This window comes from Haliotis cracherodii, unplaced genomic scaffold (genome assembly GCF_022045235.1).
Source record: "Haliotis cracherodii isolate W230 unplaced genomic scaffold, xgHalCrac1.p SCAF_18, whole genome shotgun sequence".
NCBI lineage: Eukaryota > Metazoa > Mollusca > Gastropoda > Lepetellida > Haliotidae > Haliotis > Haliotis cracherodii.
In genome coordinates this window covers 2,593,446-2,618,425 of record NW_027266273.1, presented here as the reverse complement: position 1 = coordinate 2,618,425, position 24,980 = coordinate 2,593,446, and the positions used below count along the sequence as shown (strand labels likewise).

General features: G+C 39.3%; 2 protein-coding genes across 5 annotated transcripts in view; both read left to right on the top strand.

Annotated features, from left to right (window-relative positions):
- The window catches only part of LOC139465667 (serine/threonine-protein phosphatase 6 regulatory ankyrin repeat subunit B-like), a 229,112-nt gene extending 207,085 nt beyond the window's left edge, over positions 1–22,027 (top strand). For all 4 annotated transcript variants that reach the window (XM_071247412.1, XM_071247411.1, XM_071247418.1 and 1 more), the window contains 2 exons: positions 13,320–13,452; positions 17,101–22,027. In XM_071247412.1, coding sequence (XP_071103513.1) covers positions 13,320–13,452; positions 17,101–17,346 — 379 coding nt within the window. In that variant the 3' untranslated portion in view covers positions 17,347–22,027. The remainder of the gene's footprint in view (positions 1–13,319; positions 13,453–17,100) is intronic.
- A 484-nt stretch (positions 22,028–22,511) lies between these two features.
- LOC139465999 (mucin-2-like) lies at positions 22,512–24,377 on the top strand. The gene has a single exon (XM_071248014.1). It carries the CDS (start codon positions 22,512–22,514, stop codon positions 24,375–24,377), a length of 1,866 nt encoding a protein of 621 aa, XP_071104115.1.
- Positions 24,378–24,980: the final 603 nt, after the last annotated feature.

Sequence of the window (24,980 nt, the reverse complement as noted above, 5' to 3'; positions counted from 1 at the left end):
ATGTGGATTGAGTGGTTGTGATGAAGACAATGACATTAGACCCAGGCGTCTAATGTACCACAATTTGCTGTGCAGAGTTACTTCCCTTAGACTTGCTAGGATTCTCTCATTGTTGTTTCCAAAACAGATTCACACTTATTGTTATCCTGTGCTCATGGGTTTCACTAAATTGGTAAATGACTATAGGATTCCTCCCATATTGAGCTGACCAGCTGTGATACAACTCAATTATTGCTCAAAGCAGCATCACACTCAGCTCTCTCCCTTCCAACAGTACAATGACTTAGTCACTCACCCTGCTCTGTCTGTCCATTCAACAAGTGGAATGAAAGATCATGAGAGATTAGCCTTGATCAATATATATATCAATATATCATCCTGCATATATCACACCCATTAAGTAGGTCTAGAAGCATGGCAGCTGACCCAAGCAAGCCCATCATGGGTTGTGTCTGGGGCTGGAGCTGCATCTGCCACCAGTACAGATGGACGGCGACTATCTGCAGGGGGATGCTTGTCCATTCTGGAGACACTTGTCTTGCTTCCTGACAAGCTTCAGAGCGAGCCAGTAGCCTTGTAGTAAAAGTGTCCATTTGTCTCACACACAAAACAAGACATTCAGTTCCCAAGCCAGGGACAAATTTTGACAGGGAGCCATACAAAACAAAACCTGGCTTTTTTCAAGGTGTAAATATTTACTGACCATGCTTTTTACGGTTTCCAGTAATAAATTTTTAAGACTGACGGAGGAATAGTGTGTTCAAAAGAAGTTGTTTTTTTTTTTCATTTTTAAGAGGGAAAGTCAAGCTTGCCTATGTACAGCAGGAAGATTTATGAAGCCCACTATCTTTTGTCATTGAAGTCTCTGCTTTATCAGTGAAAGTGATACATTTACTTACAGTGGTAATTACAGGATTTCATCGATAAGTGGATAGGTTACTTTTTGAGTTTGTGGTGGTAATGGAAGTGTAAGCAGTGAGTGGGTTGGTTGTACATTGCTTTCAACAGTATTTATGTTCTATCACGGTGTGCCAGATTGATGTGGGTGGAAAGCCGAAAGTGAAGCAGGTGTAATACATTAACTTCTTTGGTAAAACCAACAAGTACAAATATGGTGCAGACGAACTACTTAAGATAAATAGGTGTCTGGCATGCCCAAGGTATGCAGCTCTGCACAGTGAATTGTGGCACCTTAGACGATTGAAAGACCTGTTTGGTTGGTCATTTAGAACATGGGGAATTACTACTGTTTTTTTTTTTAACTGAAGTTATGATGCAGACAGGCTAGATAATTTTAATCCAGCTCAGAAGGTGGAATATTTTCACAGGAGGTGTTTATGGTAACTGAAAGTTTTCTTCTGTTGCCTTACCTACAGTAAGTCTTTGATTCAATATGCTTATCCCCTCGGAACAACTAACAACATACTTGCTAATCTGATTGTCAATAATTCTTTCATTTCTCCACTATCTTTATCAGGACAATATTGATGGAAGCTACACCATCTAGATTAAACAGGTTTTAAAGTATGTTGTCCTGAATAAATATGCTATTCTGCTTTAATATGTTTGATAAATAACCATTTAATATTCCTTTGCCACTCTTTGATAAAATTGATTAAATTCTTTCTTGCTAAAAAGCCACTGGTAATATTATTGATTGAAAGCATAATGAGATTTGAATGAAATTTTAAGATCATTACTTCCATTGGTGAGCACTTTTTATCACACACTGATAAAGAATTCTCAGGCCAAGGTTATTATGGTTTGGAAGACATGGATAGCCCATTTTATTTTCAAGCTTCTACACAGGTTATGTCACCCACCTATACAATTACTTCCTTATTTTGAATGTATTACAATGAAACCGCTGTAGATTGATTGATCATTACTAGAGGATGCACTACTAAAATAAATGGATGCTGCCGCCAGTAAGAAAATGTGACAAGATAAATACTGGAGCTCAGAGACAAGGTTTACTAAAAGTATATTAAAAAAATCTAAGTTGTGAATGTAGAAAGTAGGGAAATGCAGAAGGACCACACAACAAGTAGGTAAAGTTCAATAACTAGTTTATTAATTAATCATTGAACTGAAAAATTTTGTACATGGTTTCAATATCTGAGACACGATACTGACTGTCAGCTGTACTGGAAATATCAGTCGCTCAGCATTGTCTGTCACATCGTGGCTGTATCCCTCCCACGATTGATATATCTGAATTAATCCGTACAATAAAAATTGAAAATTGAAAGTGTACGAACTATACATTCCAGAAGTCACGTGACCTGGAATGAATGACATTGAGGCCACACCTCCTAGAACTGTGAAAATGGGATATAAGTCAGCATGAAGACAAATCCTATTTAAAGCATGTATTTTAATATTTCGGATGGATTCCATAAATTTTCCTGTAATATAACATCGGTAGATAAAAACCCTTGACTGTGACGGCATCATCAAGTGAATTGATAATGTAAACAATCTGGTCCTTGACCACCCCCTCACCCCCTATGCAGATGACAATCGATGACTCAAAACATCTACTGATAGACTGTAAAGTAATATTTTATAGCTGTAACTGTAACTTGAATCATTACGATCTTGGAATATTCAATTCGAATAAATCCGAAATGGCTGAACTATCAGACATCATCCGGACATCAACAAAGGTCAATAAGAATTGCTAATCCAGAACAGCCATGTAAATTAAAAGTTATACAATAAATGTTTTATTTGAGGTTTAAGTTGCTAACCAGAGTTGTTGAAGTAGTTGTCAAGGACAAAAACATATAGTAAATGAAGAGTTACCTCCCCCTTCAGCTTACTCAATCACTCCCCTTATCTTGAATCAACCTGTGGGCTTATTTAATAGTTACAATGTTTTCATAGTGTCCTTAGTTAGCACCCTTGAGCTTTGTAGGTTCTACCCTGTTTGGAATCTGGGTTGGATGGGTCATCAGCAGCATGAGGTACTTATATTGATCGGGTCATCGTACATTGGTTGCTCATAACTGCAATCACTGGTTTGTCTGCTACAGACTGGATTATCTTCTGGCCACCTTCTTTGGAAATGTTGCTGCGTTTAACAACCAATAAACAACAAACAAAAGGAGTTGGCTTCCTTGGTTAATTACTGCAAGGTTTAGAATATAAATCATTGGTGTAGAAGGAAATCAAGTATAATTACAGTTACTAAAGTTACAAAGCAGGGCAGTTCATGTTAAACTGGGGCGCAGGTGGCCCAGTCATCTGTTAAAGGTGCCGCAGTTCGCTGTGCAGAGTTGCATCCCTTGGGCATACCAGGACCCTAAGATCGTGTGTTAGAATCCCAGTTTGATGTAATAATGTTTCTTTGTTTGTCAGCACCATACATGTGCTTGATGTTTGTAAATGAGTTGTAAATGCCTGAGACCAGTATCACTTCAGGCTTTCCTCCCAAATTCTCTTTCAACACCAATATAATTTATTTAAGGATTTGCTTGAAATGTTTTTATTTTGCTCTTTGACATGTCAGTATGGACCAATTGTCAAAGCATGTGTCTGATAATATTTTTTCCCAATGATATTGAGGGAAATAGTTAATTAATTTTTTAATCTGTCAACAAAATATGATTAATTGAAATGATACATTTTATAAAAGAATGATATGACAGGTTCATTAAAGTATATACTATATTGACGTGGCTACCTGTGGCTGGTATCTCGGGACTCAGGATGTCTTGGCTGGTGTACCGGCCTGCATTTTGGAAAGAGTTAAGACATGCTGTAATACAGCTGGAGTATTGTCAAAGAGCTTTAAACCCAACTCACTAATGTTAAACTGTAATGCAATGATAAAACTAAGAATTTTGTCACTCACTATTATTAACATCCCATTTTAGACAAAATTTCTAAAGAACAACCTGAATGTTTCCAACAGAGCATCTTTCATATTAACATTGAATGTATCTTATCTTTTCAGGCAAAAAATAAGGCGTTGAGTATGCTGTTCAGTTGAAATCAGATTTTATTCCCTCAATTCTTTTTTGTGCTAAACAATATGTGGCAGGTTTACAATTTGTCAATATTGTTTTTCTGTGAGTAGTGTGTGTAATGTAAATATTTCTTCACAGGTCTGTTTTGCTATCCCTCCTGTTCTTTCTAGCCACAGGTAATATCATAATAATAGAATTTGATTAAATTTTGTGAAAATCTTTAGACTTTAATTTAGCATGTTTAGCGCAAAGCATGTTGTTACAAGAAATAATTCTCTTTAAATACTGTCACAGACTCTGTGCATGAAGGTTCAACAGCTGTATTTATGATTTGTACAAATGGGTTTGATACACAAAAAAGTTAAACCAGTATGAACAGGAAGAGAGTGAAAAAAATCAATATTCTTTTCTAATTCAGTACTGCAAACATACTCCGCCAAATTTCTCCGAGATTCTCAAAGTGAATATTTGCAATTCAATGGTTGAATTGCTTTCCCAGGCCATCGAATTCATTCTTCCTAATCACCTGCTAATAAAGATAATAATATCACTATTGACCCAACAGCTGATAGGAATCACAGCCCATCCCCCCTGGTAGGAAGTGGACTGGTCCATCTTGTCTTCAGCCAGGCTGTCAGTTTCAGTCAATCTGCCTAGAGAATGCCTGACTTGTAGCAGGGGGCCCAGTTTGGGTTGGCAAATCTGAAGAATGTTAATGACCTTCTGTGTTCCCAGTGCCATTGTAGACCAGAATAGCTGAATCTGTTGTGGCTGTTACTCATGAGCTCTTTGCTTCCAGCCAGTCCGAGATAGTGAATGCCTTGCCATCCAGATAGTGAATGCCTACCCATCGGTCTGTCATTGATACTTAGTTCTCAGTTGCCATGGGGAAAAAATCACAGGAGATAATTCAACATGAATGAAAGGGAAGTAGTTGTATTGTTTTTTGGTCTGAGGGAACACTGTGGGATGCCTGCATTTTGTTGTTGGGAGAGAGAAGAGACAGGGTTCAATCTGATGCAGCTTCTCATCCTACCAGGCATAAGGCACCTCCACCATCACAGGGAATATCATCAACTACCCCTGTGTCAGGAATCTGCTGTGTGCCTGGCTACCATGTATCTGTGTCTGACTGCCTGATTGTGTCTGAATCTGGCGACATGTGTGGTTGTGTCAGACTGTTGCTGATTGTGTCTGAATCTCGCGACATGTGTGGTTGTGTCAGACTGTTGCTGATTGTGTCTGAATCTGGCAACATGTGTGGTTGTTTCAGACTGTTGCTGATTGTGTCTGAATCTGGCGACATGTGTGGTTGTGTCGGACTGTGGCTGATTGTGTCTGAATCTGGCAACATGTGTGGTTGTGTCAGACTGTTGCTGATTGTGTCTGAATCTGGCGACATGTGTGGTTGTGTCAGACTGTGGCTGATTGTGTCTGAATCTGGCGACATGTGTGGTTGTGTCAGACTGTTGCTGATTGTGTCTGAATCTGGCAACATGTGTGGTTGTGTCAGACTGTGGCTGATTGTGTCTGAATCTGGCGACATGTGTGGTTGTGTCGGAGTGTGGCTGATTGTGTCTGAATCTGGCGACATGTGTGGTTGTGTCAGACTGTTGCTGATTGTGTCTGAATCTGGCAACATGTGTGGTTGTGTCAGACTGTTGCTGATTGTGTCTGAATCTGGCGACATCTGTGGTCGTGTCGGACTGTGGCTGATTGTGTCTGAATCTGGCGACATGTGTGGTTGTGTCGGACTGTGGCTGATTGTGTCTGAATCTGGCGATATATGTGGTTGTGTCGGACTGTGGCTAATTGTGTCTGAATCTGGCGACATGTGTGGTTGTGTCGGAGTGTGGCTGATTGTGTCTGAATCTGGCAGTATGTATTTTCTGAATCTGACTATGCATGGTTGTTTCTTAATCTGCTTATGTGGTTATCGGAATCTGACTATATGTGTGGTTGTTTTTGACTGTCTCAATCTGCCATCTCAGTCTCACAGTATGCTTCTGTGTGAGTGTCTCAGTAACTGAGTCTGAATTTGAAAGAGGACAATACATACAACCAAAGACAAGAAGTGAACAACACATCCAAGACTGACTGCACACTGAATTAACACATGGTTTCTGGAGGTGGAAAAGGTGTGGTAGGAGGTAGAGTTGGAAAAATGGGGAAAGGGAGTTGGATGTATCCACTTAGTATTGCTCAACATCTGTCATTTCCCCATCAACGTTTATCCCAACTAACTAATATTGACAATTTATCAAACCTACTCTATCCATACAATTGTCGCTGTAACGTTTATATTTCATGTCCTACTAAGGAAATACTGTACAATGTACATCCCATGTTTGCCATGCCCTGACAAGCAACAACATACAGATTCCCTATCTGGTACACCACGCACAGTCTACACAGCCCACTGCACAATCTCTGGTAGCGTTTCCCTTGTATTCCAGAAAGACAAAACACACACGCTTGTCTGGATCTTAATCAAGTCTCTCATCAGTCTTCTTAACAGACAGTAGAAAAACTTTTAAAATTATCCATGCGTGTGTTTATTTGTTTAGCAAGTTTTAACACTTTGTGTCAACAAAGCTCAATATCTGTGCCAAATACTGCAGATTTTTTCCTCCATATGGTTGTGTGGGGATTCCCCTGCTTGGAAGCTCCCTGTTGTATGTAGGAGGAGGAAGTGAATATTATGGGGATTCCCCTGCTTGGAAGCTCCCTGTTATGTGTAGGAGAAGGTGAACATTATGGGGATTCCGCTGCTTGGAAGCTCCCTGTTATGTGTAGGAGAATGTGAATCAGTGCAGGAGGGGAAAAGATCCTGTTATTTGTCTGGCATGTCCTGTTGCAATACTTCTGGGAAGTAAATTCACAAACTATTCAGATCACGTATGGCAGTGAAGAACCCAAATTGTTCATGTTATGTTAAGAATGCAGTTTTTGCAAACATTTTAACTAATGACCTGAGCTCCTTCTGTGAAGAACGACTTAAGCATAAAGAATATTGTATTTATTTGATTGGATGTTGTTCTAATTGTGCTGAGATTTTTAATCATCCTAGACTGTGAAGCCTGGTTACTGCTTGACCATGGGCAAACAGAGACCTTTGCTGGTTGTAACAGGCTACGAAATGGTGACGTGGTAGATGTCATTGTATGCGAACAGCAGGGATTGTCGGTCCCGACATTGCTGGAATGTTTCTGAGTGTGGTGTTAATCAACGAACTCCAAACTCAATCACCAGCCGTGTCATTCCAAAAGAAGTTAAAAGATGGTAATTGTTACCCTGCCTGCCGTTTGGCATTAGGGGGCTAAAACAAGGATTGGTTGGCTTGGAGTCAGTATATACTGTGTCTGAGTGGGATATCAATGTTAAACTACAAGATGGCATCTCAGGGGGCAAGCACTGTAAAAAACGGCATTAGTCCTTATAGCACAAGCAGACACACGTATGCACTTCGCTATATAAGTGCAATAATCTTAAACACTATGATAAAACCCATTTTACTTCACGTCACCTTAAACAACAAACAAGTTGAAAAGCAATAACTAACGTATTGCTCAAGTGACCGTTGGAATGAACTTAGTGGAGAACATGGATCTGTACAAACTGGTCATAGTTGTGTTGAATAAAAGCTCATGAGGTTACTTTTGTTGTGACTGAGTTTCATTTCGAGTCTTGACAGGTGGGGTAGCCGAGCCGATGAAGTGTTGCCAGGTCGCCTCTGAAGACCTGTGTCAGATACCTCTCATAGGTGCAATGTGGGAAGCCTATTGTAGTGCCCTCTGCCTTGATAGGGCTGGAATATTGCTGAGGGTGAGGTAAACCCTCACTCTAGGCATTTCTGGTCTGAAACTTTTGCAGCTAGAAACTGTCGAGTCAGTTTGAGATGAGATGGTCTTTTATTAGCGCCAAAGGATATCTTCTGCATCTAGGAGTTACAGAAACAACAGTATCTGTACACAAATATAACAAACACCAACATAAGCATTTTGAAGCATTTCTGAAACTCTATTATTAAACAAAAATTTATTTTATATATTTGTTCAGCTGACTTTTGCAGATATCAGACCAACATGCGGGCTCAATTTCCAGCTCTGTTTTATAGTTACCTTAGGTATTATAACGTCCGATTAACTTCCCACCAATGGTTTGTTAAACTGAGATAAGCTCTGCCAAAGCTACAGTGAAACTTACATGATTTTATCTGACAGATTCAGGCCGCCACATAAAAACTAGCTTTGCTAGATCTGTTTGTTTTTACTTCTCAAAAGAAACTACAATAAACGGAAACATTCCCTGTTGGGCTCTGCTGAGTGAAGTTGATGTGTTGACGGAGCACATGTTTACCCTGCTATATTTCCCTGATCAATATGGAAGCTGGGCTGGCTCTCAAGCAGGTGTTATTATTATGTGTCTCATTGATTGCTCATTAGACTGCATGTTAGTTGTATAATTGCAACAAATGGGATAGTGAGTGACAGGGGAGTTAGCCTCTATCTGTCATCATTCCTTGCTGTGAGATGATGGCCTCTCTGATTATTATTGTGTGATGGCCTCTCTGATTATTATTGTGTGATGGCCTCTCTTTTCCTTCATTGTTGTGTGATGGCCTCTCTTTTCCTTCATTGTTGTGTGATGGCCTTTCTTTTCCTTCATTGTTGTGTGATGGCCTATCTTTTCCTTCATTGTTGTGTAATGGCCTCTCTGTAATAATTCATTCTTATTAACCCCCCGGCATATAATACGGGGGTATGTAGCGATCAGCCAGTCTGTCTGTCCGTCCATCCGTCTAGTATCATTTCCTTTTTCCGGGGCAGAACTCGAAAATAATTCAGTGTATTTGATCGAAACTTGGCATATCTATCAGTCACATACTGAAGTTGTGCCTTTTGCTATTTAGGGATTTTAGAAAATTTTATTTTTTACGTTTCCATGGTAACAAGTTGGACTTAAGTTGTATAAGGTTGATGTTCGTTTCCGGATCGTAACTCAAGAAACGTTAAATATTTTCTTACCAAACTTTGCATGTCTAACAGGCACATACTGAACTGGTGCCTTTTGCTATTTAGGAATTTTATTTACATTTATTTTTTACGTTTCCATGGCAACCAGTTGGACTTAAGTTCTATAGGGTAGAGTTCGTTTCCGGAGCATAACTCAAAACCCATTCAAATCTTTCTTACAAAACTTTGCATGTCTATCAGACTCATGCTGAACTGGTGCCTTTTGCTATTTAGGAATTTTAGATTTTTTTATTTTTTACGTTAACATGGTAACAAGTTGGATTTAAGTTTTCATATAGGGTGGGTTCATTTATGAAGTATAACAAATAAACTGTTAAATGTTTCCTTGCCAAACATTGCATGTCCATATATAAAGGACATACTGAACAGGTGCCATTTGATATTAAGGAGTTATAGAAATGTTTATTTGTCATTTGTTTGCATAAAAAAAACCCCACAGAAACACACGTTTTACTTTCCATTTCATATGGATGCGACCATGGTGGATCTTTTGTTGGTAAACAATGTATGCTTCTTAAAGAACATTCAACTCTTGACTCATTACATACAGAATTGTACATTTACTTGTGGTTACTTTACAGACAGCTGCCGGGGGGGGATATGTCATGTTTCTGATTACTCTTGTATATATCATGTCATATTATCCAGTGAGGACAAATTGGAATGTCATGAAACAGGGACATGTGACAAGATATTGTATGACTTCTTTCCCATGTGCAGTCATTTTCCTGCAACAGCTGTTTGAAGTTGAAGTTTGCAAAAGGTTGCAGGTGTTGTAGTGCAGAGAAAGCTTCGGAGGGAGGTGGTGTTAAAATGACTAGTTAAGTGTTTTCAATTAAACACACTTCAGTAACAAAGAAACAGACTTTCCATATAAAAATTTAACCCATTCTAAATGGACATGAAAAACATTTCTAATTTAATTTTTTTAACTTAAACGAGTCCGACAAAGGCATTTATTTTTGCTTTTAGCATGTTTATTCACTCTGGTTGTTTTTCACAGTCATTCCAGAGCAGTTATTTTTATTGATTCAGCTTAAGTGTCAAGTCAAAATATTTATTCTCTCAAACATTTGAGAATGTGGAGGCTGTCGACTCTTGTAGGCTTGATCAACCAACCCTACTATTCATGACAGACATCTAAGCTGACATTATGCTGACAGTCTGCTACTCAAGGCATAAGCATATCAGTTGCATGCATAATTGTTGCATATCTATTCTAAACAGTGTTGACAGATAAAAGATATTCAACTCTGACACTATTTAATGCATGGCTAGCTCTGACAAGATAGTATCTGATATTGTTAAATGTTTACTGATGTTTCAATCATTATTCAATGTTTTTTTTACTTTTCAGTCTCTTTGTAACATAATTGTGTATTTGGTACTAGCTCAGTTGGATTTATAATCATTAAATGATTCCTTCAAAGTTGGTTAATGAATTTACTTATACACCTAAATGAGAAAACCTTAAACTTAAAGAGTATAACACTGCTGCTTTTAACTGGTACAGATTTTCACAAAATAGCCGGTTCTGAATCTCAAATCTTTTGCAACCCTCAGGACATAAATGGCTTTTTTGGCTGACTGGGTATGACTGGCTAGTGAAACTATTGACTTGTCAGCTTAAATATTTATACAGACATGGAACACACAACGTCAGCCTTGCTTATTTCTTTATAGAAAGGCGGAAAATCAATATTTCTCCAACCCGTTGAGGGCCCCATCAAAGTGCATCTGTTACTCCGAACCTGAACATATGTCCTAATGCTTTGATGAATAGAGTTATGTGCTTATTGGTGAGTTGAGGTGTAAGGAATTTGGGGAAGGCTTCCTACGGGATAAAATTGTCCTCAGATTTAGTCAACATTTTCAGGTTAGGGTATTTTGATTAGACACTAATGACTATTTACAAGTGGTTTAATTCATGTGATGTGTTCGACATTTGTCTAGTGTGTTTTAGTTTGATTGTAATTGAAGTCCCTGCTGTGCCCTGACTGACAGTCATGGTGCCCCAGGTGCTCTCACTATCAACCATTGGTATGGGGTAATTACTTCAGTTACTTCTTGACTAATAGACCTGTGAAGATCTGGGGTAGAATAGGTCTTCAGCAACCCATGCTTGCCGTAAAAGGGTCTGGTGGTCAGGCTTGTTGACTAGGTTGAATCATGTCATCATATCCCAATTTGTGTGGATCGATGCTCATGATGTCAATAACTGGATTGTCTTGTCCAGACTTGATTATTTACAGACTTCCATCATATAGCCGGCGTTAAACAACCCAATAAAAACAAAACAAACTTGACTAATACAGACATCTTGTGGTAAGAGGCATCTAACTGGTCGGGTGGTCAGGTTCGCTGGCTTGGTTGATGCATGTCATTGAATCCAATTGTGTGGATCAATGCTCATGATATCAATCACTGGATTGTCTGGTCCAGACTCTTAGTTTCAGACCACCATCATAAAGCTGGAATATTGCTGAGTGCGCCATTAAACAACAAACCAGCCAACCAACCTTAGTTACAATCACGAGGACGATGATGAGTACATATTGTGCTGCAGAAGTCTGTCATCTTTGATTTAAACATGTTGAGAGAGAGAGAGAGAGAGAGAGAGAGAGAGAGAGAGAGAGAGAGAGAGAGAGAGAGAGAGAGAGAGAGAGAGAGAGAGAGAGAGAGAGAATGTTGTACCTTTGTGCCCACATTATCAAGCCCTGGTTAGTGTGCTTGTACAGTGAAATTATACTGCTGAAAAATGGCTTGGAATATCTCTTTAATATTTTTCTCTTGAAAGTTTAAGTAGATTGATCTACTTGAAAGTAAAGGAATTGAAGATGTTGAAAAAAATACTTTTTTCTTTCTTTTGGGGTTAGTTTTAAGAACATAGTGTAGTCAAGGGTTTACAACCTACAGTGAATAGAATTTGGGGGCAAAATTTAAACATGTGAAATAGGTGTTTTAATAAATATCTGATTAATGGAGTACTGCTTGAATTAAGGGCCAGATCTTTAAGCGAATTGAATTAAGCGCCTTTAATCACAAGACCAAACTAAAGTCACTCTTTTGCCAATATGGAAGCATTTTGTACGGATTTCTGAGAGAGACAATCTTATCGGTCTCCACAAACAGCTCTGGTTGATATTGTACTTTGTCATTTACATTCTGTTGTTAAAATAAATATTGTCACTATGAAGGGTGTATGAAACCTTACTTTTTTACACCTTTTAAATAAGTTAAACTGTGTTCTGATAGATCAATAACAGATGCTGTAATCTGGGGCAGCTGTCCACGAGTGCTGCTTCACTGATGTGTAGCAATTGTAATGAATAAAAACCCATAGAGGTATTGATTTGATTTGTCATCAGTCCACTTTGATCATCAGCCTGCCTTTTCCATACAATTAGGTGTCAGAAGTGAATTATAGAGAGCTGTCAGCAGTTGCTGGTGTAAAATAGAGAAAAAAAGAATTCCTGGAAGTTTGGTGGAGTATAAAAAAATAATGCAGAGGACATGTTGACAGAAAGCTGCCTGAGAAGTGTGTTGACATTTTGATGAACTGGTTTGTTTTCTGTATTTATTAGTTGTTGGAGATGATAGAGCTCATGCTGTAAGCATGGTGGTATTCAGTTGTCAGGCCAACAGTCCTCATCCTGGTAATACTTTTGTTTTCCAGATTACTTGATATTGATTATTTTGACCTGATTGTGCTTTATGGACATTCCCGAATACCATATTTGTCATTTTTGACAGCATGTCATTTGGTCAATATCCAGTAGGTCATAGATCACAGGAACAGGCTATTACTCGTGAAAGACTCATTATTGCATGATTAACAATGGCAAAGATTGTTGGATTTGAATATAAGAAAACATGTTTGACATATGTTGACACAGAAGCTAACCAAATCAGTCCGCATTAGGGAACCTAGAGGTCACACAGTAAGTGAGTGAATGTTTATAGCTGCATCAGCATTAACACTGCTTTTTACGTCTGTGAAGTCATACAATTCTGCACATCAAAATCAGTTGAGCACAAATATCCTAGAAGAGATGTGGCTCATGCAGGCCAGATAAACAGTGTCATGGAATGTTGTAACATTAAACAGCAACCCAGACAGAACATTTTAGAGAATTTAAGAACCTTCAAGATATGTTGTTTTATTTCTTTTTGCTTCATTTTATTATTGACAAATGTTAGCAAAAAGCATAATGTACTGACATTGCTTGATCACATGTTACTTAGGCTTTTATTACGCAAACAGTTATGATTTTGAACTGGTTAACCTGACCTTGACCTTCTGTTGCAGTGCTGGACCAAAGGGAGACAACCTGTATGAGTGGGTGTCCACCATCCTGGGACCCAAGGGGTCAGTTTACGAGGGAGGAGTCTTCTTCCTGGATATACATTTCACTCAGGACTATCCATTCAAGCCACCAAAGGTAGGTCACTACAAGGGCACAACTGACCATCAAGTAGACGTTGAGTTGATCACGGATGTGGAAATAGGCCCTGATCATAAAAATATACCAATGAGATAAGTATGTGCTGATCGCTAATAGATTGGGTCTTTTGATAGTAATGTAACCCAGAGCCAAAACACATCTAGCTAGCGGTCTGGGGTATTTGTTAACAGGGACAATGACCGCCCAGCAGTTTAAGGCAGGACCAATTTCACAGTTCAAGTATCCACTAGCCTTGGGTTCGGATCCAATATTACCACTGATTCCAATTCTTTATGTGATGTAGAAGTAGCTGCAGGGAGTGACATAGAGGTAGTTGATGGAGTGACGTAGAGTTGGTTGCAGAAAGTCATGTACAGGTAGTTGCTCAGAGGGGTAGTTACAGAAGCTACGGAAAGAGGTAGCTGCAGAAGGAGGTAGTTACAGAAGGAGGTAGTTACAGGAGGTATTTGCAGAAAGAGGTTGTTGCAGAAGGAGGTAGTTACAGAAGGAGGTAATTACAGGAGGTATTTGCAGAAAGTGGTTGTTGCATAAGGAGGTAGTTACAGAAAGAGGTAGTTACAGGGGCTACAGAAAGAGATAGTTACAGAAATAGGTAGTTGCAGAAAGAGGTAGCAACAGAAAGAGGTAGTTGCAGAAGGAGGTAGTTACAGAAAGAGGTAGTTGCTGAAAGAGATAGTTACAGAAATAGGTAGTTGCAGAAAGAGGTAGCTACAGAATGAGGTAGTAAAGATGTAGTTGCAGAAGGAGGTATCTACAGGAGGTAGTTTCAGAAAGAGATAGTGACAGAAGGAGTTGCATCTTTTGAACTTCCCTTCCTTTTAAGACCCAAAATAGCAGCATATATCAGCTTTACCCCTTTTATTGGAACATTCTTGTAGAGGCTCGGCCACCATTGATACCACTTAATCAAGGAGGAAACACAGCAACAATTTGCTCACCAGAAATATTGCTCACCTGAGATTAGTTGTACGAGGAAGATGTTAATTATTTCATTATGGTCATAACCAAAAGAAATACACTTACCCATGTATGTTCTAAATATACCAACCCATGTAGATCATAACGCAATACATTCTGTTGAAAGTTTTTATCACGATTTACCTTGGTACCAGCAATACTATGCAGTCTTACTATATACAGTTTATAATATGAGAAGGTATTGTGTCAGCAAATATAGTTTAGTCAGTATTGGCTATTCTGTTGCTTCAGGCAGTAATTGGGCCCAATGTTAGCTTTGATTTTATTATGACTGGTGTATGAGATTACACTGTTGGATAATGGTATCAGGCTATATAGTCTATGAAATAACACTTTGTGACATGACACTCAGTGTTTTACTGAGGCTGGAGTGTTGTAACCATCAGCCACAGTGTGTTATGGCCTTGTGTTTGATGACGGTGTATTGATAACCAGCAGATAGCCTACAGCAATGTAACGGGCCATGCATTGTAGTCAGGTCCTGGAGTCCAGGTGTTCTTGCTCCTCATCCTTGCCTCAAAACAAGGATCAGATGATCAAAATGTCTGTAGAGTAGGGAGTATATTATGTGGGTTCAATACTATCATGGAAGACACTTCAAAGGTCATGTAAGTTGCATTGTAAATATCATATGACATGATGGTGTTTAAGTGAGTGAGTTGGGATGCCGCTTTTTACAGTATTCCAGTTATATCATGGCGTGTCAGCTTATGTAGGAGGAAGGCCCAAAGTGATGCAGGTCTCAGACGTTTACCACTTCGGTGAAACCAACGAGCACGGGTATGGTGCTGACAAACCTAGAAACACAATTGGGGCGAACCGAGATTCGAACCCACAATCATAGGTTTCTGGCGTGTCCAAGAGACACAACTCTGCACAGCGAATTGCGGCGCCTTAGACGACTGGGCCACCCGTGACCCCTGATGGTGTTTGATGACAAGTAGGACATGCCACTGTTTCCTTGTGCATCAGATGATGCAGGCAGCCAGAGACATTGGTGATTTGAGCTGTCTCACAAACATCATATTGTACTGTAATGAATCAAACAGCATATATAGAGTCCAGTGCCCTTTGTATTGACAGCTGTGCACCGGCTGAATAAAGTATTGTTTTATACAGGATATTTGAGTTATCTTGTCAAATGACATGTTTAGATCATCTCTCATATTTTTGTGAGTGATACAGCTATGTGAAAATGTCAATATTGTCAGGCCACAAAATGAGATAAACATGTTGTTTGACAAGAAGAGACAAATGTTCTCTTTTTTGTTTTTTCCTTATGAACTCGCTCTGAAAACCATTGTCATAGAGATGATTGAAAGTAGTTCTGACATTCAGTTTTTCTTCACTCAAATGAAATATTGATATTTTCTGGATAAATACAGTATTTCAGTTCTCAAGTACCTGTGTATGCTGATTGTTGTGGGTAACATCATCAGTTAACAAATGAAATAAAAAGTTGGGGTTGGGTTGTAGCCAAGTGGTTAGGACATTAGCTAAGACCCTGTTTTGATTTTACACAAGGCAGATTAACCTGCATTACAATCTATTATGGGCTGGCCCTGTGGTTTAAGGTGCTACACTTTACTGGTCATGAGTTTGAATCCCAGATTTTGCTGACACAATATGATATCACTGAAATAACTCACTCAGTGATGATATGCTGGTTAGATCTTGCCTAATTTATGATACATATTGAGTGTGTTGGGTGATCTGTGACAACATGGGCGATGAGACATCACGTATCATCTTATAATGTTGTCAGGTCAAGTTTTGAATTCATGCATAAGGCAGATTGACCTGCATTACAATTTATTATGGGTTGGCCCTGTGGTTTAAGGTATAACATTTTGTTGGTCATGGTTTTGAACCTCCAACATAGGTTAGACATCAAGTATCGTCTCGTAATGTTATCAGGGCCCCGTTAAACAAAGCGATCGTAGCACTACAACTGTCGTAAGTCAATGTTAAAGTATGGGAGCTATGATCATCTTGGCGCTATGATCGCTTTGTTGAGAGGGCCCGGGTCAAGTTTGATTGGTGTTCAATATCATAAATCTTGTGGCCATTCAGATGACCTAGACAAGATTTACTACAGGACTATTTCACAACTGCCCCGGGAAGATCCGGGGTAGAATATGTCGCCGGGAACCCATGCTTGCCGTAAACGGTGACTGTGCTTGTCGGAAGAGGCAACTAACGGGATTGGATGGTCAGGCTCGCTGACTTAGTTGATGCATGTCATTGATCCCAATTGCATGGATCGATGCTCATGATGTCAATCACTTGATTGTCTGATTATTTACAGACCACTGTCATTTTGCGGGAATATTGCTGAGTGCGGCGTTAGACAACAAACCAACAAAACTTTTTTACAGCTGACAATTTCAACAAATATTAATTTGGATAAATCCAATGTATTAACAAGTGAAGAGATTAGCATAGGGCAGGTGGGTAGCCATCCCTGTTATGAAAGCATGCATTTCAGAGGACACTTGACATTAAACAACTTTCAGTCGGTATCAAGTGACATGACACCAGTTGAATGATATAAGGTTAAGTAGTGGGATTTATTGTCACTTGAATGTTTAATTATGTCTTCAAATATATCTGGTTGGTCGATAAACAAGCTGTTGTTTCTTTCAGGTGATATTCCGTACCCGCATCTACCATTGCAACATAAACAGTCAAGGCACCATATGCTTGGATATACTCAAGGACAACTGGAGTCCAGCACTTACCATTTCTAAAGTCCTGCTGTCTGTATGTTCCTTGTTAACAGACTGCAACCCCAACGACCCCCTGGTTGGCAGCATTGCCCAACAATACACCAACAACCGCGAGGAACACGACCGCATTGCACGACAGTGGACAAAACGCTACGCCACGTAAAATAGTTCCTTGGATGTTTGAGTTGCTTGGGTTGATGATGACTGAGAGTCGATGTTATGTATGCTGAAGTGCACGTTCTGAATGCGGAAAATGTGCAGTAAATGTGACTTCCCATGAAGCCATTATACTTCTCGCGAGTGAATAGAGTGGCTATATATTGTGCCAATTACCCGCATCAATCAAAGTAGAGAACAAGAGGTGTCATGGTCACTCTGGACTGTTTTTCGTCATTGAAAGTCTGTGCGCTCCTGGACTGATGTGGAGACACGTGCTTGAATTAGTGTACAATTTGGTTCATTTAGACGAAGCTTTTTCTGATATTACTGCCAAAATATTCAATTAATATCTGTAGGATAAGATGAGGCTTTGAGGGGATTTGTCCTTGAACAGTAAGGTTGTAGATTCATCACCTACAACTGAGCTAGATAAGAGGGTTTGATTCAGCTCTATTTCTCAGTGCTGAATGGACAAATCCTCTGTTTAAGCCACCCTCTGAAGCTCTTTGCCTGATAGTAAGTTTAAACTTGCCATGAGGTTTGTGGATGATATAGTCAGACTTTGTGAAGCACTTTACTCATGTACAGATCACCTGAGCATGGTTACCATGGTAAATTTCTACATGGTTACCATGCTAACTGTTTCAGCTTAGTAACCATGGTAACAATTTCAGCATGTTTAAGTTGATCCACTCTTGTAAGATGTCTATGCGTTTTGTTTTTTGCAAACTATGTCTTCTGTCGTTGCTTTTAGAAAAGAATCATATTGGAGAAGTGTCTTGCAGATTTGATTAACATGTCAGTTTGAACACTTTGGTTGAAAGATTAACAATTTAGAAGTTAATGGTTGGCTTTGAAATGTTTAACCATAATCTTTCATATTGGTGAATGGTAAGACCTTTGTATATTTGCCTCAGGATTCCATAAAAAGAGACTTAAATATGTTATGATACTAATGGTATGATTGTATGTCAACTTAAATGTTGTACAAATTATTTGTATTTTCAAACCCATTTACGAATGCTGAAATCATATACTACCCTTACTAGTACTGAGGGGTATTTTTACGGTGTTAGGATTCTAAAATGAGTATATGTCATATATGTTAGAAAGAATTTGTTGGGAACAATATTTTTGAGAATATTGTTTCATGGAGCAATCTTTGTCGGTGATAACCTTCCTAAACACTAGTCACTTAGTTACGGTCCTAGTGTCATAACTAGTGTATCCCAAATTGTTCTCCAAACCAGACCGTTGCAATCTAACCATGACCTCGATTCACGGTATAAAGTAGCTGCAATCTCAAGAAATAGCTTGTCTTTCATCCTATCATATTTCATGTAAATTTACTGTGGAATTATTTCGATGTGTTTGTTTTCTTGTGGCTATTTTATACCATGTGTCAAGGGTGAAAACTGCAAGTAATTTTGGGACACCACCAGCAGTACACAGTCCCAGTCTTCAGCAGTTGTATATAGATATAGTTGGTGAATGTATTCAGTTTGTTCCACACCGAAAAGTCTGCTCGGAACTCCATTTGTTTGGCACCTGGCAGGTTCTTCTTTTCCAACAACCCAAGCATCTCTTGCTGAAGGAAATTTCATCGCCAAAATTATTCTCTCCAGTAGTACACCATACCTGTGTTAAGTGTCGCACATGGATTCCTTTGAGCAAGATGTATGGAAGGGTTGGAAGAAATAATTTCAGGGAATTAATAATGTGACCTGTTATGATGTCATCTATCATGATCTATGAGGGCATGGGTTAGTCTAGTAGTTAACGTAGTCATCAGTCGCAAAGAAGCCCATCATGGACCTGCTCAAATGCCGTTCTTTGGCTCCAAGTCTGCCACAAATGTCAGTAAAGATTCCCAAATTGAACAATTCATGGTAGTCTTTATAAATGGTGTGATGACTTGGTCCAGGTGACCTGTATTTCACTGACGACAGGACCAGTGAAGAGGAAGAAACTTACACATTTATTTTACATTATTGTATTGAATGCAATGTTTATATGTCTCTGAAATAAAGAAGATAAGAGCATTTAGTGTGAACACTAGATAAATCCCTGAACATTATTTGAACCACTTTGCATGTGTCCCTGCTGTGATATTGCTGCAATATTGCAAAAACAAAAGTGATCTAAAATATTACTTCTTACCTAGGTATATAGTGGTGGTCGAAACTGGACCCCGGGAGAGGAGCAGGAGAGTTAGACTAAGTTAACTCACTGACATCTTTGAAATTGATTATGTTATTATCTTAAATGTCAAATTTTCAACCAAGAGTTATATGGATGTTACTAAATTGGTACTTTAGCCTTTTAGTTTCTTTTGAATATGTCCCTTGTATGTCAACTTTGAAGGGCTTTCTCAATCGTTGCAGAACCACATTTCCTTATTTTTTTTTCAAAATACAATTCCTAGCTGTTTTATCCTATAAAATACAAGACATCAGTGACAGCAGGAAACATGCCTTTTCATCTACCTGTGTCCAGTTAAGCCATCCCATAAAAAGGACCCTAGTATTACCAAGATGCATTGATAGGCCAGTGGCTATTTTGTTAGCTGATATAAGATTTCTGTCTTAATCATGACTAAGACAGCATGTGCTGTATAAAATGAGTGATATTGATCAGGACTTGCTTCTCAACAACAAGAGCACCGAAGTACCAGGCTTATGTTTGATGTCGCATACGACGAGTGATGTTTCTTTACAGTGTTGGACATAGAGATCGCTCTTGTACATAACCTTTGTGACAGTTGCCATTCGTTAGGGGAACAGTATCAGTGGGTTGTAGAGAACATGTATTTGGGAAAGCTGAAGTAACATGTCTTTAAGGTCGGAATTTGTATTGATAATTTTTCACAATCATCCAGTCATTATTTGCAGTTTTGTTGGGATCTCATTGAGGATTATTGATCATAATCTTTTTTTCATAACTAATTCATCATAATTGGTTCCGTTTCATGTGTTTTCCCAACATGTCAGTGCCCATTTTCATCATAATTTCAAATTACAGAATGTTATTCAAAAACTGTTTCCTGTTTTTTCCTGACAATGTATCCATAAATTACTTATTTTTGGTGCAACTAGTAAAAATTTTTTTTTAATCATTCATCATTACATCACTATGTGTCATCTGAGTCTTGTAAAAGGATGCATATCAGTGATGTTGATTGTAATACAATAATGTTACACCCCTAACAAGGCTTTCAAATTGCTAAATCCAACATGTACATGCCTTGACTTTCACTCTTGAGCACAAGTAGATGTGCCTGTCCTGTTGCTTACCATGCTTATGTCTGTCGATAAAACAGAACATGTTTTACTTGAAAACAACCCATCGCTTCATCCAAGGACATGCTGCGGAAGTTGATCGACTGCCCAAGGGATTAATTATGCCTGACTGTATCATATTCCATTTGATGATGTTTGTCTGGTATTTTCCTTTGTTCTGTACACAATGTATTTAAACTATTGATGCTTCAGGGAATATTACTACAGTAAGAATTAAATGTATTTAATTGTAATTAGTATTGTAGACTCACTGGTTTAATGTCAAGATAATTTGAACGGTATAAACTGTGGATAATTGTGTAATGGATATAATTTGTATTTATTTGTGACAAAATTGAGATTTTAGTCAGTGTATGATATTAGTTCCTTTTATCAATATTAGTTGCTCTGTTTCAGTTGTTAGTTATTCTCTTATGAGTAGAGTACCAACATTACCAATATCTTTGGCCTGTTTTCGCATTTAACATTACGTTACAGTTAGCAGGCTGCAACTTTGAGTTTTGATCATGTTTGACTTGAGTTTGACCCAAAACCATAAGAAATTAGTTGCCATGATATGTTTGATTCCTTCATGCCATCCTGTTTGACTTATTGATGTTGGTGGATCTAACTGGAGTTTGACATTTTGTATTTCTTGGTTTGTAAAATTATGAAATATTTATTGACATAAGTTCGTCTCAGCTGTGAATTGCTACCTCATTTAGTATATTCTTGTAGCATGGAGAGAAAAAATATTAATTTTGGCAGTCTGGCGATCACCTGCTTGTGCATGATATATTCAATGCCACTAAAATTTCAAGACCTTACTGTATGTGTGCAGGAAAGTTTGAAAAAGAATGAAATCTGAGGTAGATAACGGTGACACTTTGGAATATTTGACCTCTGTTACAAGTAGTGTATGCATACTCTATCAACATACACTGTCACAAATGTTCATATGTTTAAATTTTCAGGGTAATATGTAAAAGCTGTTATACAAACCTCAAATTTATTTGATTAATAGGAAGGGGTAGCCTTGGGATTTTTTTTTTGTTCAAGAAAATACTTCTTCTTTTTTTTTGTTATTATTATTTCAACCTGACATTAGTTTGGGCATCCATTACACACCAAAATCCCTTCCATCATCTTGAAGTTTATTTTTAGTGTAGAAGTTATGTTTTTTCCCCTTTCAGACTAGATTATATTTTAGGTAATATCCCAGCCCCCCACCACCCCTGAGGATGACATGAACAGTCCCGGAGCCTTGTGAAACCCGTTTCCTCTGTATCCGCTTCATTGCATACTGTCAGGGGTATAGTCTTCGTTCAACAGATAACAACATGGTTTGTCATGTGTATGTAAATATATGTGTATATGTATGTATGTGGTTTATCAATGATATAAACTATGTGCTATTAATAGACTTTGTTTTGTTTTTTTCACTCCATTTGTACTTGATGTTTAGGATGAATGTGACACATTGCCTTCTGTGTTTGATTATCATTGGAGACTGGATGATCAAATCACATTGTCAGTGGTAGATAACCCCATTTATACTAATTATTGCCTGCTGTTTTTTGAAGTATTGTTCATGAATCAAAGCTGTAACTGAAATGTATTTCAACAAGGGGTAGTACGACCTGTCAAATCTGCCGTGTCAGAACAAATATTTTCCTGATGCAGTAAGACCCTCTGTCCTCAGGGAACCTTCTGGTTAAAACTTTGTCATTATTTCAATGATCGGGATGTGAATCTGTGCCCATTCTTCTTGTTGCCAGTTGATATTCCTGAAATATTGCATAATTTTCCCACTCACTCACTTGCTCACTCATTTGACACAAGTACAGCTTGGTTTTTATTTTTTGTTGAGTGTGTAAATAGCTCAGATCTCATGGTGTCTCAAGGACATTTATTGTCATCCAATTCTTGTATTTCTCTTTTGCACTGTCACGCTGTAGATCATTTGTTTACCTGCTCTGACCAGTCTCATCACACCATAAACTATTGGTTTAACAGTCTCACCACACGACCGACTATTGGTCTGCCAGTCTCACCACACTACCTACAATTGGTCTGCCAGTCTCACCACACTACCGACCATTGGTCTGCCAGTCTCACCACACTACCTACCAGTGGTCTACCAGTCTCACCACACTACCAACCATTGGCCTGCCAGTCTCACCTCACTACCGACCATTGGTCTACCAGTCTCATCACACTACCGACCATTGGTCTGCCAGTCTCATCACACTCCCTATCATTGGTCTACCAGTCTCACCTCACTACCAACCATTGGTCTGCCAGTCTCACCACACTACCAACCATTGGTCTACCAGTCTCACCACACTACCTACCATTGGTCTACCAGTCTCACCACACTACCAACCATTGGTCTGCCAGTCTCACCTCACTGCCAACCATTGGTCTGCCAGTCTCACCACACTACCAACCATTGGTCTGCCAGTCTCACCACACTACCAACCACTGGTCTACCAGTCTCACCTCACTACCGACCATTGGTCTACCACACTACCGACCATTGGTCTGCCAGTCTCACCACACTACCAACCATTGGTCTGCCAGTCTCACCACACTACCAACCATTGGTCTACCAGTCTCACCTCACTACCAACCATTGGTCTGCCAGTCTCACCTCACTACCGACGATTGGTCTACCACACTACCGACCATTGGTCTGCCAGTCTCACCACACTACCAACCATTGGTCTGCCAGTCTCACCACACTACCAACCATTGGTCTACCAGTCTCACCTCACTACCAACCATTGGTCTGCCAGTCTCACCTCACTACCGACGATTGGTCTACCACACTACCAACCATTGGTCTGCCAGTCTCACCTCACTACCGACCATTGGTCTACCAGTCTCACCACACTACCTACCATTGGTCTACCAGTCTCACCACACTACCAACCATTGGTCTACCAGTCTCACCACACTACCTACCATTGGTCTACCAGTCTCACCTCACTACCGACCATTGGTCTGCCAGTCTCACCTCACTACCGACCATTGGTCTACCAGTCTCACCACACTACCAACCATTGGTCTGCCAGTCTCACCTCACTACCAACCATTGGTCTGCCAGTCTCACCACACTACCAACCATTGGTCTGCCAGTCTCACCACACTACCAACCATTGGTCTACCAGTCTCACCACACTACCTACCATTGGTCTACCAGTCTCACCACACTACCAACCATAGGTCTACCAGTCTCACCACACTACCTACCATTGGTCTACCAGTCTCACCACACTACCAACCATTGGTCTACCAGTCTCATCGAACTACCGACCATTGGTCTACCAGTCTCACCACACAACCTACCATTGGTCTACCAGTCTCACCACTCTACCAACCATTGGTCTACCAGTCTCACCACACTACCGACCATTGGTGTACCAGTCTCACCTCACTACCGACCATTGGTCTGCCAGACTCCTCACACTCCCTACCATTGGTCTACCAGTCTCACCACACGACCGACCATAAGTCTACCAGTCTCACCACACTACCGACCATTGGTCTACCAGTCTCACCTCACTACCAACTATTAGTCTGCCTGTACGGCCAGTATCACCTCACTACCGACCATTGGTCTACCAGTCTCATCAAAGTTCAGCTCGGTAGTCTGCCTTCTGTGTCTGCCTTCTGTGTCATGTCGCATCACATTACAGCTCTAATGACCGTTGACATAGATAATGTTATCCCTCCCTTGGCCATTGTTATATGACAGCAAACCCCTTTGTCCAAAATGTGCCACGCATGCAAATGTTTTAGATACAATTTCCAATGCTAGATCAGAGAAGGGCCATCATTTTCAGAGACTCTCCACTGCCTTAAATCTTTAAAAAAACATATCCCTGGAAAGTGTTGTCCAAAACATGAAACAATCGCACTCTAGTTGTGATGCTGCACCAAAGCCGAGAGACGATGTCCTTTTATAAGTTGTGATATGGAAATGTCAATCATAATCAATTTCAAACCATTTATGATCCTACCATTGTTTTTACGTTTAGTTTCTGTCAATAATCATATTGTTCCCTCAAAATAGATCATTGTTAAATAGATCAATAGATTAACACACGATGGGAGATCTGTAGGGAGATAGGTTCTTCAAAGCGAAGCAAATTAGGCACTTGTGCTAGCGCTGAGGTAAACATTTATGTTGATAAATGTATACTGAGGGCAAATGAACTGAAAATATATAATTGTGATGATATGTACAAACTGGTTCTACATATTGTTCAATGTGCTTACAGTGTACGAACAATTTGTCAAGACCGTCCATAGAGTGAGAGTGTATGGTTTTTTGCCTCTTTTAGAAATATCCCAG